The sequence below is a fragment of the Drosophila hydei genome, unplaced genomic scaffold (assembly GCF_003285905.1).
Source record: "Drosophila hydei strain 15085-1641.00,03,60 unplaced genomic scaffold, DhydRS2 tig00000063-arrow-pilon, whole genome shotgun sequence".
NCBI lineage: Eukaryota > Metazoa > Arthropoda > Insecta > Diptera > Drosophilidae > Drosophila > Drosophila hydei.
Genome location: NW_022045657.1, coordinates 146,016 through 164,234, shown reverse-complemented (window position 1 = coordinate 164,234; position 18,219 = coordinate 146,016). Strand labels below are relative to the sequence as shown.

At 40.4% G+C, this 18,219-nt stretch overlaps 1 protein-coding gene across 1 annotated transcript; it reads left to right on the top strand.

Moving 5' to 3' along the window:
- Window positions 1–5,135: 5,135 nt before the first annotated feature.
- Window positions 5,136–6,484, top strand: LOC111604986 (probable palmitoyltransferase ZDHHC24). The gene has a single exon (XM_023323282.2). It carries the CDS (start codon window positions 5,209–5,211, stop codon window positions 6,163–6,165), a length of 957 nt encoding a protein of 318 aa, XP_023179050.2. The 5' UTR covers window positions 5,136–5,208; the 3' UTR covers window positions 6,166–6,484.
- The last annotated feature ends 11,735 nt before the right edge of the window (window positions 6,485–18,219 follow it).

The following is an 18,219-nucleotide window of genomic DNA, read 5'->3' as shown; positions in this document are numbered from 1 at the left end:
TGAATGGCGGCCAAAGATTCGCCATTTGTTTTTCCATTTTGCGTGTTTGATTTTTATTTGGCATTGTTCATTTTTCGGTTAGCTGGTCTTTTAATCGTCTTCTTTGCTTATTTGTCTCCACATTCTCATGATATTCTTGATTTCAGATTGCTTTGCTGTTGTTTTGGCTTTTCAGCTTTCGCTCGGCGCTCGCTTTCAATTAGTTTGAGCATTGTTTAAGTGGTACTTAAGCGCTTTGCAGTCACTGATCTATTGGATACCCAATTCAATTGACATTTGGCCATTGCCAGCAAGTGGAGCGAAACTGTTCTCTAGAATATTGTTACTTTGTAAAAGCTGTTAATTAGATTCCTGCAACTACTTCTTATCGACGAGCAATAGTCTGCAAGTAACTAAACACACGGCAACGGCTTAACCAATTTTCCACCTTTCTCTACACTTCCCATTATCTAGAACACTTCTATGCACTTCCCAAGTAAACTTTTCCTCTCCACTTCTACTCCCATCGAGCTTTTAACATAGTTGCCAACTAATCCTTATAATTTATGGGCAATTAATTTAATCGACAGCTTACTATATATAGCCTGCTACTTAAAATATTTCTCAGCAACTGTTAATAAACAGATTTGCCATTTTCCAAATATTTATTCTACTAATCTAAATAATTCATCAAGTCAACCGCCTCATCCTACCCCGTTGTTTGCCTTCGAGCGCAGCTGTGTGTGCTTTTGTTGAAGCGCTATTGATACGCTAATTAGTTGCGATAATTTATCAAATGCGCACACACTCACACCCACACACACTGTCATTCATGAGTCGCCAGCTTCTAAAAATTCTGCTGCAGTAGCAAAAATTGCTACTTAATTACACGGCGTTGGCTCTGCGTCTATCCCTCCATCCTCTCTTTTCTTATCTATCTTTCACGTTTGCCCCATTGGCATTCTCATCCGTGCGGCATCGTCAATGTCACAAGTGCTGCAGTGTAGCAAGCTCCATTTCCTGGCACCGCCTCGGGTAACTTCACAATTAACTACTAATTGCTCATACGCGACGTTGGCTGCGCAACACTAGAACAAAGTCAGGTAAGCACCTGCCGCCGCTTCCTACCCCTCATCGACACCTACTCTTGCTCTATCTCTCCCGCTCTCTATGTTCCACCTTCTCCAAAGTCTTCTTGGCTTTTGTTTCTCCTCTTGCTCTAATTATCCGCGTTGTCAGCCATGTCCTCCACCCGCCCACCTGCCTGCCTGCCTGTTGTCCACATCAGGTATTTACAGAATTAAGTTTTAAATTTGTATTAAATGCTTGTCGCATTTTCGCCCACCTTTGCTTATGTGTGAGGAGTCTACAGTAATTAGTTTTTAATTGCTTTTCAGTTGGCAACTATGCGACTCGCGTCCCGTAAATAGTTCGGTCGCCTTTGTGCGCCAGTTGCGAACTTTTTGGCTTTTCTATTTATTTCATTTTTTATTTTGCTCGTTTTTTTTTTTGGTTTACTGCCGCAGCTGTGCCGCTGTGTGGCCGACTCAATCAGCAACGGGGTCCTCGCAACGCAGGCGGCATTTTAAATATGCTCGCGCCCAATGCCACAAAAAGTAATCAGAAAACTTTAGCAATAAATCTATAAATATATATATATATATATATATATATATATATATATATATATATATATATATAAATATATATATATATTATATATATAGACTATTATTATTTCAATATTTGAATAAAAGAAACTTAAGGGTCCACATAGAGAAATATGAATAAGGCTCGTAACAGAGAGCGGAGAGGAGAAAAGGAACAAATGAAAGAGCAAACAGTTCTTTGATAATTAAATACTCTAGTTGTCTTAGAATTTTAAAGCTGTAAAAAAGACAAGACGTCATGACAAGTGTATATAAAAGAATTTATTGTATATTATATATGTGATTATCTAAAACGTAAAAACAATACATTCAAACATATCAGAAAGATACTTTATATAAATATAAATTGAATTTTATACACATTAAATTTGAGTCTTATTTTATTTGTTGAGATTCTCGCTTTTATCACTTTATCAAAATTTCATAATACATACGCCATAGTTAATACGCCCACCTATAAGCCTTAAATACTCTACCTATTTACGGGTATCAATCAATTGTAGCCGCCATACGAGCAGAGCCTGCAGCCCATCCGCAAACATTTCCGTCGGCCTGTGCGAATGTCAAACTCATGTCGAAAGGCGCAAAACATTGGCAAACAAAATGAAAAAAATGTTTACGTGAAAAACAAAAATGAAAATGAAGCAGGAAATGTGCTGCGCTACAAGGAAAATATGTCACCTGCCCAACGAGAGACGAAGAGAGCGAGAGCCAGAACGAGTAGAAGATGGGAAGAAAGCAAAAGGTGAGCAGACAGGCAAAGTTCCAACTCATTTTGCCCAAATGCCGATTCACTTTGGGCGCCAAGTGCCAAATATTCAGCATGCCCCACATATTTGCCAGGCCGAGCAGCAGAAGCTGTTTATTTACTTTTTTCTTTTGTTAAGCTGCAGCTGGTGCCAGCACCACTGTGCGAGTTGGAAAATCACTCATACGCAACGTTGACGCTGACTCCGATTGCCTTTTTGATGGTTCATTAAAAATTGCTCGTCTATTGCACAATCGGACCGGCCCGACCTTCATAATAAATTGTGTTCAGGTGTCGATGTCTGCAAATAAATGTTGCTTCCAGACGCTGCATGGCCCCTTTCATATGGGTGTGGTTTCGACCAAAATTAATGTCTGCCGCAGGCTTAAATAAATTGCAACATAAATTTTAGCCACAATAATATTTGAGCTGTACTCTAATTGCAAACATTTTAAATGAATTTAAACTGAAATATTTTTAACAATAACAGAGCATGCACGATAATCAGAGACACATGTTTCAAGCATCCTGACAAGCCATGTCCACATACTCTGTTTGAGTACAAAGCGGCCTATAAGGTAGTTTAGAATAGAGCCCTGATTTGATACTTTATGTCATTTGAGGTTGCTCATATTAAACCTTTTTCTCAAAAACCTTTAATTGTTTGCAACTAAAGCATTTCAATACCAACTTTATGTTAAAAATCAAACAATGCTCGATCAGAATGGGATATACTTACCATACATGATCAGGGTATCATCTATTCAGTTGCCTAACTGTTGTACTCAACTTGGTTTAAATTCATTTATATGCCGCTCACGCAGAAAAGGTGCTTACGCCCAATTTTTATTTTTGTTGTGTTTCATATCTAATTTTACAAAAATTATTTTTCCTCGAAACTCAATTACATGGAGACCAGTTGTTGCCATGGGGGCGGCACACGCCAGGTAATTGCTTGAAAATTGAAGAGCGAGCGAGTATGAAACAGACAGATAGAGAGAGAGAGTGAGAGAGAGAGAGAGTGTAAGACGAAGTGAGAGGACGGTCGGACGGAGTTTCGTAGAACTTCGTAAAAAGTAAAAACTTTCCGCTTTGGCATACTTGCGTCTCACATTACGACAGCATAATGAAAATCAAGAAGAATAAAAAGGAGGGACGCAGCGGAGTCACCTAAAATTAGCAGCGAATGCTGCAATTACGCCAAAAACTTTGCCAACAAATGTCGAAGGGAATGTTAATGACTCGAAGTCAGTTTGAAGAATGCCACAGGTTGACAAACATGCCACCCAGTTGCCACTGAAGTGCCTGCCCTTACACCAGGCCAGAACTCCAGCAATCCCAGGCCCTTCAACGACCGGAAATGGCGTAACAGCGCGAGAGGCGCCAGCTAAAATGGCTGTTTGTTTGCTTCCGGTGTGTGCAAACAACGCAAACACATTACACTTCAAGTGGGCAACGCCAGCCACGCCTCCTTTACCTTCACCTCAACCCCTCGCCAAATGTTTACTTTATGCAGAAACGCAGTTGCTTTGACAGAGGTTGAGCTTGGGGTCGGGCATACAACCGCAAAGTCAAATGGCGAACCGCGCAGTACGCATTTCAAATACCCGCTTCAACTTAATAATTCATAGAAATTTATGCGAAATAGACAACATTTGTGCTGGCTCGTGTCTGTTTTTCGGTGTCAGTTTGAAAGCTTCGACGTCTCCAGCCGCTTGCCCCGCATTGTTTGCAACACAGCAGCTGTTGCTGTTTTGTGTTTGAAAGCGAGCGTCAAGTTACACATTTTAAAATACCCTGTAAATATAATCATGGAAAGAGTTGGAACAAGATGAAAGAAACTTATTTAATTTCTTTATTATTTGGCAATAATAATAATTCTGTTGACATAAATATGAATATCATTGGCATTATCAAAATGAAAAGCTGCCGCACTACAAGATATCTTCCCGTCGAGCACTCTCAACGAGTGCACTTCGTATTTCATTTCACTCTATTGCGTATATTCTCTCTTTTTTATGAAATGAAATATAGTTCGGTTGCACTAAAACTTAGAATAAACGCAACACACAGCTGTCATATCCATTTAGAAATTTTAAATATGCATATATATTTAAAAAATATATATATATATATACACATATATATATATATATATATATACATATATATATATGAACTGTTACGCTTATGTATATCTTTATTAAATTCATAAGCTGCTTTTGAGCATTTTTATTAATAAAAAATTTAAGGTGAGCAAAGCTTTAGTGAGAAATGCATTTTGGTTGTGGATTAGGAACTTTCCCCGCTGCAGTTGTGAATCAAAAAAGATAAATAGGGAAACATGTATATAGATAACTATATATGTATATAGATATACATTACATGGTACGGAACATGTCGTAAATATCTTCATTAATATTAGGTGTAAATACTTTCTGTGTAGAAGAAACTGTTTACACAAAATGTTGACCTTAGCTATTGCAGTGAGTAGTGTAGAGCTTATTAGAAAAGGGAAATATTTATAATAATTCCATTCATATATATTAAATTTTGCTTGGCAGGAGCTACCCTTAACATACGCCATCTCTTTGCTAGCCAAGTCACATAATTGCAAATGGTTAAGCGGCTTATCATTTCCAACAGAAAGAACACAGATTCCATTTGCATTATTTTGAAATTTTGAATCCCTGATGCGATTATCGAATGTATCGAAACCTTTCAAAATGACAGGGAAACCCAGCAAACCGAATACTACTTTCAATAATTCACTAGTCCAGTTCGAGAAGGAAGTTTCTTATATATACAATAATGGCCAAAATTTTCGTTCGATTGCTGTGGAAGATGCTGCGGGTCGTCGTCTGGGTGGAGCAGCTAGTCTGGCGATGCATTAGCGCACATCGTGTGCGAATTGTTCAAATAGTTCACCCGCTATCGGTTATTCTTATGCTACTAGCCATTGGATTCTTTGTTATTTACGAATTGTTTTATATATTGCCCGAGTGCAGCGATGTATCGGGCGTTTACTATAAGTTTCACTGCCTGTTTATGATGTTCCTGCTGCACAATATCATTGGCAATATGGTGATGTGCTGGCGCACGGACACCAGTTTTGTGGGCCTGCCACTGGATCGCTTGAATCCTACGCCAGCGGAGGCGCATCTGTGGCACTTGTGCACTCACTGCCAGATGCTGGTGCCGCCAAGGGCCTGGCACTGCCGGCTCTGCAACTGTTGTATGCTGAAACGGGATCATCATTGCAACGTGACAGGCAATTGTATAGGGCATGCTAATCAACGCTATTTTGTCGGCCTACTCCTGCACTTGTCGCTGGGCTGCTGCACCGCTTTGACCTATAATGTATATCATTTGTTCAGCCAGCATAGCCAAATGTTTTCCGATCCCATTCAAATTTCTATGGACTTGGATACCTCTAATCTAATGAACATGTTATTCACACATAAGCCTCTTTCTCCGCAACTCTCCTGGATGCTCATCACGGGTGGCATACTCAAGCTAAATATCTTTGCCCTCGTACTGGCCTGCGCGCATCTAATCATCCAGCTGTACATGGCCAGTCGTGGCAGCTGTCTGTACTGTGTATATGATCGCAGTTACGATTTGGGCTTTTGGAACAATATGCAAACGGTTTTAGGCAAGCGAATGTTCTGGATTGCGCTGTCGCCGTTTGTGTCCAGTCCCCTGCCACACGATGGCACCCAGTGGCTGGCGGATCCCCACAAGCCGAGTGGTAAGAAGCCTGTATAAACGTTTGTAGCGACCCACCTTACCCTATGTGTATGCACATAATATATGCGCAATTACGTTATGCATTGGCCAAAATCGGGTTTCATGCCTCATTTAATCAGACATTTTGTGCTCGTATTGCCTTAGCTAATTACCGGTCAAACCTGGGGTTGCGGTTGTGCTATGCCGATAAGGCACGTGGTGCAGCCACGCGACAACACTTTATCTGGAAGCTGGCCATAGCAGACAGTTCTCTATATTATTCTCCCAAATCAAGTCTCTTCGATACTTAGCTATGTGGTGTCGTCGAGTGAAAAATAAATATATATTTTTATTTCTGTCCGCATCGGTGTTGTCATTAGTATTATTATCATTATTTATTATTATTAAAGTCGTAATCCTTTGGGTATTGGCATTGGCAAGGAACATTGTTTCATTTCCATTTTTATTCTTATTTTAATTATATATGACTAATATTATTAATGACATTTTAATTATCATTATCATTATTATTATCATTATCCTTAGCCTTAACTTTATCCTCATTATCGTTATTATATATCTATATTATATTTATATTGATTACTATGGTTAGAGAGAAAGGGCATGCGAACTTCGACGCAGCTTTGATCATTTTAATGCTTTTATCTGTATAAAATTTGGTCTTAGTTGAGGCGGAAAGAAAAAGACAGATTGTTAAAGGAGATTGTAGGAGATATTGGTATGGCTTTGCTCCCATGGACCGACTGCACCTTTTGCCACCTTTCTAATGCAGTCGGAAACACTTGTCAAACGTCAAAAAATCCCAAAAACTTGAAAAATGACAGTCAGTTGAGTGTTGGCCGGGGACATTGAGCGTGGCAGGGGCAACGGGGACTCGGATAGAATTAATGATGCTGCATGTCACTGACAAGCCTCGAAACATGAAATCAAAGTCCACACTTTTAAAAGTGCTTTCAGCAGCGTTGCCGTTGCATGAAAAATGTTCGAGGTGTGAAAAACGTGGCAAAGCTCTAAACAACATAATTGCCGAAATAAAAAAGTCGACGGCGCCTCTAAGCTTGACCATTAATCAAAATTGCGGCCTGCAGACAGCGGAAAATGTGGCCGGAAAAATGGGAAAACAAACAGCAGCGACGGACTTCCACTGAACTCCAACCAACTGCCCAACAAACTGCACAGTATGAAATATGTGGCTTGAACACTTTTAGCCAATCAGCAAATCACTGCAGAGATTGGCCATGCCCCAACATGCCCCTCTCCAAGGATTGGCTATAGCTTATTTAAACAGGATTTAGCTTTCATTGTTAACTTCAGCTCTAGCTCCTAATCCGTCTACCAATCATGAAAGCTGAACTCCCGAAATGACTTGCGCTGATTGCAGCCATCTCAATTGGTGATTGTCAGTTCACGATTGTCAACTTCCGGTCGCTGTTCAATAGCGACACTTCCGCTTGTCTCCTGCTACGTGTTCCTGGACAGCATAACTTTAAAGTGGAATTAAACTAAAAAAAACGGTTCTACTAACCTCAAACTGAACAAGAACTGCCCTTACATTATCAGCCAAATAATCATATGCCGCATTGTTACAGGCCAAGCAGAATGCAGGAAGGGGGTGCTATAGAGAGAGAGAGAGAGAGTGAAAGAGAGTGGGAGGTATCTGTTGTGCATATTTGAATGTGTCGTCAACATTGTCCAACTGGCAAAAGGGAAAACCTTGCTTCAGAAATACGAGGCGAACTTTAAACTGCGGGTATTTTGCTGCTAGCCCACAGAGAGGACACATTCCAAAAGAGGCAAAGAGAGCAGGAACAGCAGTAAGAGCAGATAGCTGGCCTGGCTGGATGCCTGCCGGCCTGGTTGGTTGGTTGGCCTCAACTTTGGCCTTTTGTTGCGTTTGCAGTGCTAAATTTACCGCTAAGCGACGACTGCACAAAGGACATGACAAACGGACGAAATGAAGCAGATGTAAGGGAAGGCGGAGAGACAGCTATGATGGTCGAGATCATGGGGGTCATTGTAATCGTAACCGGAATGTTGATGTTACCTCACGCTCTGTGTGCAGCATTTGAAAAATGAAAACCAAATACAAAAAGTACATTGCAATGCCAAATTAGTCAAATCGTGTTCGTGCTATGGATATACAGGAGTCTCTACAGGGTGCCTCTGCTGCGCTTGCATAATTTATCTCAGGAGACTATTGCGTTTATGAAGTCCAGCGCTTTGTGTCTTGTCCCAATCGTAACCAGCAATTTTGGCAGCCAAACAAAAGCAATTGACTGAATTCGTTCATTTGTTGCCTTTAGATGCTGCCTATTTCTGCTGCTACTGCTGCAGCTGCGACGCCAACTGCGCTGTACGCGTCGCTGCCTGCTGCTACTGATGAACAAATAGAAAACCAGCCGCAAAAAGTAAGCAACAGAGCGCAGCTCTTGACAGTTTTTCTGATGTTTCGTTTGCTTTTTGCAATTATTTCCCCTGTGGACTGTAACAGTGAATCGTCAGTCTTTCAGCTGTTGTTTTCAGGGTTGCTGTTAAGTTTGGCACCTACCTACTCGCTCTTCTTTCAGCCCTCCTTTTCCCACATCGCACGCTTGGCTGGGCCGCATTACTCTTGAGCATTATCATCCACATGCCGAACGGCTTCCACAGCGCGTGGAGCGTGCGCATCGTTAGAGCTGCTGAAATAGCCATACTCCACCCACTAGACCTCACCTCCGCCTCCTCTAACAACTAATCCCGTATGGGTTGTGACAGTCGCAAGTTAGACAAACAACTGACAGTTCCAGGCGTCAACTTATCACTTTCCACCTAATTGATATCAGCTTCAGTTTCGGTTTCGGTTTCAGTTTCAGTTTCAGTTGCAAAAAGTTTTCCTCCACCTCTGACTGGCTGCTGCTGCCTCTGCTGAAGTGCACGCCATGTAAATCCGCTTAAAGCAAAGTGAACTCATAAATTATTGATTTGATTATGTCACCCCATCTGACCAGCAGCAGCAGCAGCTGCTGGCCAAAAGTATTTGTGCCTTTGCCTTTCGCTCTTAAGCATTTATAAAGGACCAACAAGCGATTACGTCCTTCTGGCACTCAAGAGCCTGCGTCGGGAATGGGAAAGGTACTGGGAACAACGAACTGCTGACGGATTAACAGCCTCTGACAGGGCATAGCTAACAGATACGTACTTCTGTATATAGATACCAATGAGCTGTATCTATAGCTGTGCCTGTATTTTTTTTTATGTTCCTGCGGCTTTTGAATGCATTATAAATGATGACCAGCAAAAACTGGTCGCCATTTGCGTCATTGGCCATTTGCCGACATTGGAGAGCCGAGATACTATTTATTAACCTGTTCAACATACACTTCAAAAATTGTGTAACACACACAAATAAAAGTAAATAAATTAAATTCACATTCAGATATAAAACCTTAATAAATAAACGTAAGGAAAAAGAAAGAGGCAGAAAAAAGAGAGAAAAATATATTGACAGGGAAAAAAGCTAATAGTAGAGAAAGAGAGAGAGGGGGATAGATAGTTATAGGGAAATAAAAAAGAGAGAGAGAGAGAGAGATTGAGCTATATAGAGTGACAGAAAATGGCAGAGTAAGAGAGAGTAAAGGAGAGAAAGGGAGACTTACAGAATGTGTAAGCGAAAAAGAGTAAGAAGAAGTGATCTATCTCACATACACACATAGCGAGAGAATGAGTGAGTGATAGAGAGAAAAAGTGTGAGAGCGAAAGGCACAGAGTAAATAAGATAAAGAGAGACAGAGAGAGGGACAAAGAAAAATAAGATGAGAAAGATATATAATATATATACATATATAATGGTTTGACAGGAACAGTAAGATATTGAGCGGTACATACAGGTTAATTAAAACAACAGTGAATATCTTTGGCATCTATTTCAATCCATGAGAATTGCATAGAAGATTAGAAGAGATGAAAAAATGTCTATGTATACATACAGACAAAAGAATTGGCATCTTTATATCTATATATATATATATATTTTTATTTTTTCACATAGCTTTATATGCCTTGTCGCATTCTAATCCTAACTAACCAATACCTTTTGTTTGAGTGTTCAGAATGTTAACTGGTTACCTGTTTTGCCAATTTCATGTTTTTCGTGTGGTACCCCTTTGCCAGTTTTATTTCGTTGCGCTTCATTTTCGTTATTTTCGGGGCGGGATTTTCTTGAGCCCATTGTGTGGCATTTGTGTGTATGCCACGTCAACATCAACGTCAACGTCAACGTCAACGTGTGGCGCGTGCCTTCACTTGAGGATTTCTATCTGATTTGGCCAGGTCCTTCAATTCCTCCATATTCCCTATGATAATTAAAGCGCCTGCTCCTCCATGCTGTGCATATTTTCGAGCTACCTTGGGTTACGTTTTATAGCAGCAGCTCCCTGGGAACGTGTTAATCATTTGGTCCTGGCGCACGTTTCGCTCTGGTTGCCATGGGTCATTTGATGGCCGAAACTTCTACACCCTTACGAACCCCTGCTTCGCTGCGAATGCTTTTGGCTTTTATTTATTTGTTTGCCTTTTTGTTGACAGCAATTTAAACGCTTCAATGGACTCGAAGCCTGACGGAGCGCAAAAGGGTTCCAGGCACAGCGCAAACAAGTTTCACCTCGTAAATTAATTTCCCCCAAAAACACAACACAAGATACAAATTACATGCGGGGGAAGAGTCGAGGAGTTCGTCTGCCCAAGAACACACAGCTGCAAAAACCAAAGGTCAGGTTTTGGCTTTACAAATTTTCTTTGCACGGTTTTTCATTAATTACGACAATTGCGCCATTACAAAAGCTCTGGAAGCAGCACCCAGCAAATGTCCTGGCCACAGAATACAAATTAAATTAAATTTTATACACAATTTTTTTTTAAATCTACGTTTAAATTTGCATTAAAAATGGGTTTTGTTTACAAAAATACGAATGAAATTGCCATAAATATTGGACTTAAATATTTTATTGTTCAATATTGCTTAATTGTGCAATGGTAATCCATATGATTTATCATTATTTAACCATATATTCATATATCTCTTCGTTTATGCCACCTGCTAAAACTCGCTTAACTACACTTCAGCACATAATAAATCGCTTTAAATATAAAAAATTTACATGCAAAAGAAAAATAGTATATTTCATTGCAAAAAAGGAATGTTTAAATTAAAGATGAAGCGAAAAAAAAAGCAAACAATTTTAAAAAATTTAAGCAGATCGTGAACTATTTAAAAAGCAGAATAGTAAAGAAAGGAAATATTTATAAATTTTTATATCAATTTGTATATATGCGTATTCCGGGGTTGTGTCAGTTCCCTACGTTGTCGTTTTTCCAGAATGACTATTTCTAGTCACTTATCTTTCATAACGATCCCCTTCGAATGGCCAGCAAGAGCTATCCCTGCCTCTCTCTCTCTCTCTCTCTCTCTCTCACGCAGTTAATATTTAATAATTTAAGCTCGAATAGACGTAAATCGAATATCATAATTCGAGAAACTTTTTGAACAGATCTCGCATATATTCTTCTATATTGATAAGGAGTATCAATATTTGCCAACTTACATAGAAACCCATCTCTGCTTTGAAGACAATCTCACAAAAATAACTTGGTACCTCTGGCAGATAAATTACTCTAAAGCTAAAATAATTTCTTATATTAACAACATTTCTATATAGAATATTTATCAAACTATAGGTCTAACAACTTTTAAAATCAACTATGCAAAGTTAAGTACAAAATTGTGAGCTTACGAGGGAAAGTCATGAAAGCGTTTTCGTATAGCTCATTTATTGTATTTAGATATATATACACAATATCTCAACATATATATTTACATTTTTTATTTGTCTGTTTGGGTACGGAAATCGTTTATCTTTGCCATTTGCTCCGTCATTCAGACAAGTTGAGGCTTGAGTCCTTTTAGGCAGCCACTTTGCCAAAAGTTGATTTATGCCTCGCTGGCTGCCCGATTTTCCATATGCTGCGTTGCCACGCACAGCCCAAGCTTTTCCGGCTGATATCGTGCTTGTGCAGGAGTCGCTGCGACTCCTGCTGCTGTTGTCATTGTTTGTTTGGCAACCGTTGCGCCGCGTCGCGTCAAAAGGACATGTGATTCAATTTGCTTCGATTAGAAATTCCAATTGCAAGCGTGCCCAGGGGAGGCAAGAGCATTTGCGTTCATGCTCGTCAGATTTATAGAAGTCCACATTGGAGCAGATCGAGAAATTAAAATGCTTGCCGCTCATCAAGTTCCGTCCCAGACGCTGACGGCAGCTGCTCTGTGGCATGTGGCATGTGGCAATCACACTTTTGGTTATTTGTATATTAGGAGCTCGGCTATAGCTTGATATCCGGTGTGACGCCGGTGCCAACTTTGTCGACTAGACTGGAAGCTAACAAACAAAAAACAGATGAATATACAGTCCTTTGCTGACACGCAACTGTCACGTTCGCCTGTTGCGAATGCTGTCAACTTTATTGGCCCAGCTGCCGTCAATCTTGGCCACGTTCGCACTGCCCAAAAAGTTTTCGGGCCAACATATTTTTTTTCACAATTTCCCTTTCTTTTTTTGTCAGCTGCTCGCCATATGGAGTACGTGCATGCATTTCCCAATCCGCTGTCCATCAGATTTTTGGCGTGTGACCGTGGCTCACAGCGCAATGGCCATGCCCGATGGCCACCCGCGACCCGGCATGCCGCTGCACGTAGGCTGCCTGCCCCATGGGCATGCGGCAAGGCCGTTAAACGCTCACCGGACAATTGAAAAATTAACAGTATTTATTTATGATGAACAATGGGCCACACACACCCACCCACACACAGGCACAGACACAGAGCCCCACCCACCCCTTACACCGCTCGAGGGCGATGTGTGCGTGACAAGCATGCAAAATACTATCAATCGAGAAAATTTTTTAATTGGCGCGGAAATTGCGAATGGCATTGACGTCACGGGCGCCAGCAGGCAAATTGAAGTGGTCCTGCAGGAATTGGAATAACAGAAAGGTAGCTCGAAAAACACATAACAAAAATCAATGCAGAAATTATTGCACATTAAAAGCGTAAAAATCAGAGAATGGCAAAGGAAAATCAGGTTTAAAATATAACAGAAGAGCAAAAATGAAATGCAAGAAAAATCAAATGAAAAACGTTGCCAGTGCAGCCATTGAGTCGGTCATTTATTTAATTTTTCGCACGATTTCAGCATTTGCCGTTGGCGGGCGAGGAGCAGCAGTCGGGGACACAGGCAGGACCTGGACACAGGCAAAAGGACCTCGCATATATAGAAACATCAGTTAAATGACCGCAAAGAGCAGAGAGAGGTGAAGGGCGACGAAGCTGGCAGGGCTGGCTAAGTGCGGCGGGGTGTGAAGTGTCAAGCAAATAAAAGTTGCTGCAGACGGGCACTTAAGGGGTGTGCTACACACACACACACTTACACACCATCACACACACTCACACACAAAGACATGCGTACATAAATAAATGCAAATGAAAAGATGACAAAATTCAGTTTGCCACTTTGATGCCACTCAAAGGTGCACCAAATGGACTTATGCCACATCAACTGCTGTGTAAAGGGCTAAGTAACTCATAGCTAGCACATCTATACACCACCCATACACACACACACGTACCTACACCCACCTCAAGATGCATGCAAATGTGCGAAAAATGTATTGAATATCCAAAGAGAATTTCTAATGAATGGCGCAAAAAAAACCAATTCTGACAACTGAGCGATTGCCGAATGCTTTAGCTACTTACTTACTTACGCTTAACATCCGTTGAGCAGCAGCTTAACAGCCGCTCAACAGCAGCTGCTGCTGCTGTTAACAATGCAATCCACACACATACAGCAGGGGAAATAATTGCAAAGCAAACAGAGGCCAACTGAAATATCATAAGAACTGTCGCGAGCTGCTCTGTTGTTCATTTTTTGCGGCTGGTTTTCCATTTGTCCATCACAAGCAGCAGGCAGCGACGCAACACAACGCGACGCGACAGCGCAGTTGACGTCGCAGCTGCTTAGCCAAAACAGTCGAAGTGGAAGGCAGCAGCAGGCAGCGACTGAAGGAAACTTCAGTCAATTGCTTTTGTTCGGTTGCCAAAACTGCTGGAGTGGATTGAGGCAAGAGGCGAAGCAAAGGAGTTCATAAGCGAAACTGTTTCTTTAGATAACTTAAACAGGAACAGCAGAGCCACCATGTAGACACATCCCATGTGGATGCATAGCGCGAACCCGATTTTGACTAATTCAGTTAGGTCGCTTCGCACTTTTTGTACTTGGTTTTCGTGTTTTGCACACACACGCACACAGCCAGATAAAATGTTGCACACAGAGCATGAGGCAACATCAACATTACCGTTATGATTACAATGACCCCCATGATCCCGGCCAGCATAGCTGTCTCTCCGCCTTCCCCTGCATCTCCTTCTTCATTTCGTCCGTTTGTCATGTCCTTTGTGCAGTCGTCGCTTAGCGGTAAATTTAGCACTGCAAACGAAACGAAAGGCCAAAGTTGATGCCAACCAGGCAGGCATCCAGCCAGGCCTCGACTCCTGCCGCTACCCCTGCTCCCGCTCCTGCTCCATTGGAATGCGTCCCCTATTTTTGGCCAGCAGTAAAAGGCCCGCAGTTTAAAGTTCGCCTCGCATTTCTGATGCAAGGTTTTCCCTTTTGCCAGTTGGACAATGTTGACGACACATTCAAATATGCACAACAGTTACCTCCCACTCTCTCTCGCTCTCACTCTCCCTTCCCGCCCTGCAGCCTGCTTGGCCTGTAACAATGCGGCGTATGATTATTTGACTGCTAATGTGAGGGCAGTTCTCGTCGGCTTGTGGTTAGCGCAACCCTTCTTCTTCTTCTTCTTCGTTTGATTCGGATTGCCTGTGCTAGATCAGATTGTTTCCACATTAAAGAAGTGCTGTCCATGCACACGTAGCAGAGCAGCGCAAGCGGAAGCGCCACCATCGAACAGCGACTGGAAGTTGACAATTGTGAACTGACAATCGACAATTGAGAAGTCAGCAATCAGCGCTGGCAATTTCGGGAGTTCATCTATCACGAGTCGAAGCAGGATAAGGTTTCAGAGCTGTAGCTGATAATGAAAGTTAAATGCTGCTTAGACAAGCTATGGCCAATCCGAGGCGTTGGGGTGGTGTTGCGACATGGCCAATCCCCACAGCGTTTTGTTGATTGGCCCAAAAGTGTTGAAGTAGCAATTTTTTCTTCGCGAGGCGGCAAAGCGAAACGCGACAGACACTTAGGAGTTGGCAGCTGTTCCAAGTTTCAATGATTCATCTTACGGCCCGAGGCGCTGGCACAGTTCTTTGATTAATGGACCAGGCCTAAGCCCTTGGCGTATTTGTTTATTGTGTGATGACAAAAGCTAATTTACCATTTATTATTTACTTCATTGTAAAAGCGGCAAAGTCAATGGCAGTGCAGGACTAGCAAATGCCCTGTAGATAAATAATAATACAATTACACTGTTTCAATTGTCGAATTTGTATTTCTATTTATATTATCAAAATGATTTGTTAATTAAATTATATATAATCAATTAAAATAAATAAAATAATAATAAAAATAAAATAAATTAAAATAAAATACTGACAAGGTCTTCTAAGTCAGTGAAAACATACAGTTTAATCGAGTACAGGGTATATAAATATTGTTCTTACTACTAAATTTATATGCTATAAATATATATATATATATATATATATATATATTTATACTAAAAAATGTTAGGGCTTGAAAATATGCTGTGTATGAAATGTTATGGAAGAGTATTTTTTCAAACTTTTTTTATTAATAGAAAACAAAAAACAAAAGAAATATAGAAGAAATTAAAATTAAAATTAAAAACGATTCTAAAATGCATTTTACAATTAAATATCTTTTCAATTTACACACAGCAGTAAAATCTAAGCAAAATCAACTCACTGGACTGGACTCAACTGAATTAATTTGCTCACACACATGCACAAGTTAACACACACTCACATATACACACACATACCTGCACATACATGCAGTGCCTGCAGTAAATCTGTGAACATTTGAACTAGGCAAAAACCTTAACGAAAAATTCATCATACGCCGCATTGGCCGCTGTTGGCGTCGCTGCCCAATGGCGTTGGCGCCGCATGCGTGGCATGCGGCTGCGGTATGTGTGGCTCCCGATGGGCAGCAGTAAGTGGAGAATGCTAAGGGCAACACACACGACGACAGTTGAATTACAGCCATTGTTGTTGTTGTTGCTGCTGCTGCTGTGGCTGCCTTTTTTGTGCACAATTGGCGTTACATTTCGAGGCGATTTATTGTTGGAAATATTTTGTATGCTGCTTATTGAAATGCAGGCAAGGCCCAGCAAGTAAGCCCCTTTGGCTAGACCCCCCACCTCTACCGAAATATAACAGTTAGAGCAAACAAAGCGGCAGTTGCTGCCGGGCAAAGCAAATAGCAGCACTTGAAGCAGCCACATCTTGCAGCACGAAGTAGAAGCCCACCCTCCTCTAACTACATTCAGCCCTGCAGCAAGGGGCCACAGCGACGCCTCCTGCTGCCGCTCTTGGCCGCCACACTATAAATATAACATTAATTTTTATGTTTTCATATTTAGCAACGCTTCAGTAAGCACACACACACACACACAGTCACATGCACACAAAGGCAGTCGCCTTATTGCCGTAGTTTTAGATAGAGCTCATTGAATGACGTTTATGAGCGATATCGCTGACGCTGACTGCGCAGTCAGAAGTCAGCGCTAACGTCGCTGTGTGCGCAACGTGCGCTGTTATGGCCTGTTAACAGCGCTGTTAATGGGCAGCATCCACTGATGTTAAAGCGCTGCTGTCGGCGTCGACGCTGACGTCGCGACGTCTGGTTGGGCTGCGCGGTCTTCTATTGTCATTTTGGCACATGTGAAAATTTACCGTTACTTCTTGGCCGGCGCTTCATTCATTCATTCGCTGTTTACATTCCGATTTGCGCTCGTGCACATTTTTCGTTGAGTCTAACGGTTTTTGGTTGCAATTTTAATTGCATTAGTCGAAAGTACGCGTTAGTAGTGTTAGAAGAAGAAGCAGTTAATGCTGTAAAAATGAAAATTAAATTAAATATATAAAAAGACACATTACATATTTAAAAATAATAAAAAAATTCAAACAAAAATTTATTTTGATACATAAAATCAAGTTTCTAATAATAATAATTATATCATAAAGTTGCTGTTTTTAACTTAATATCTAGTGATTATATAATAATTAGTTCAATAAATAAATATTTAACAAAATACAAATACAAAATTAATTAAAACAAAAAAAATATTTTGATATTTAAGATCAACTTTGAAATAATAATAAATATCATAAAATGTTTTTTTTTTTCACTTAAGATCAAGTGATTTATCTTAACATTTTATAACATGAGTTAAAGTTAATAAAAGTTGATCAAAGTTAAAATACAAACTATTATATTTATAGTATTATAAAAACTATTGCGACTCTAAAACTAAGTCAAAGCCTTCGCAATTGAAGGATAAGCGGATTAGCTTATTTCAAAGATCTACAACTTTTTTTCAATGCATAGCATATTGTCCTATCAATAAAACACTTGAGTTCCTTTATATGATGATTAATTGAAATAGAGAGTTTAATCAAGAAAAAAAAAAACAAAAGAACAAAAACTTGAAAACTCAAGCAGCAAATGTTTGAAGATGTCATTGAGCACCTTTCTATCAAGACACTCAGCTAACGTTGTCGATAAGCGTAAAGTCCCTAACAAACAGATTTTCGTTTGACTTACATATAGTTCATGAAGTATATTCGTGATTTTATAGAATATATATAATTCTATATACATATATATATATATATATATATATATACATATATATATAAATCCCCTCTATCTCTAATTCGAACTATATTTCGTTCTATCTCTATCTGTTGATTAATGGTTGAGCCCAAACAAAACTTCAGAAAAACCCAAACTAGTAATACCTCGGGCCGACGGCAAGGGGCGTGGTCAACTTGAACAC

Coding starts and splice junctions, on each gene's coding strand:
- LOC111604986 (XM_023323282.2), top strand. CDS start 5,209: ATGGCCAAAATTTTCGTTCGATTGCTGTGGAAGATGCTGCGGGTCGTC.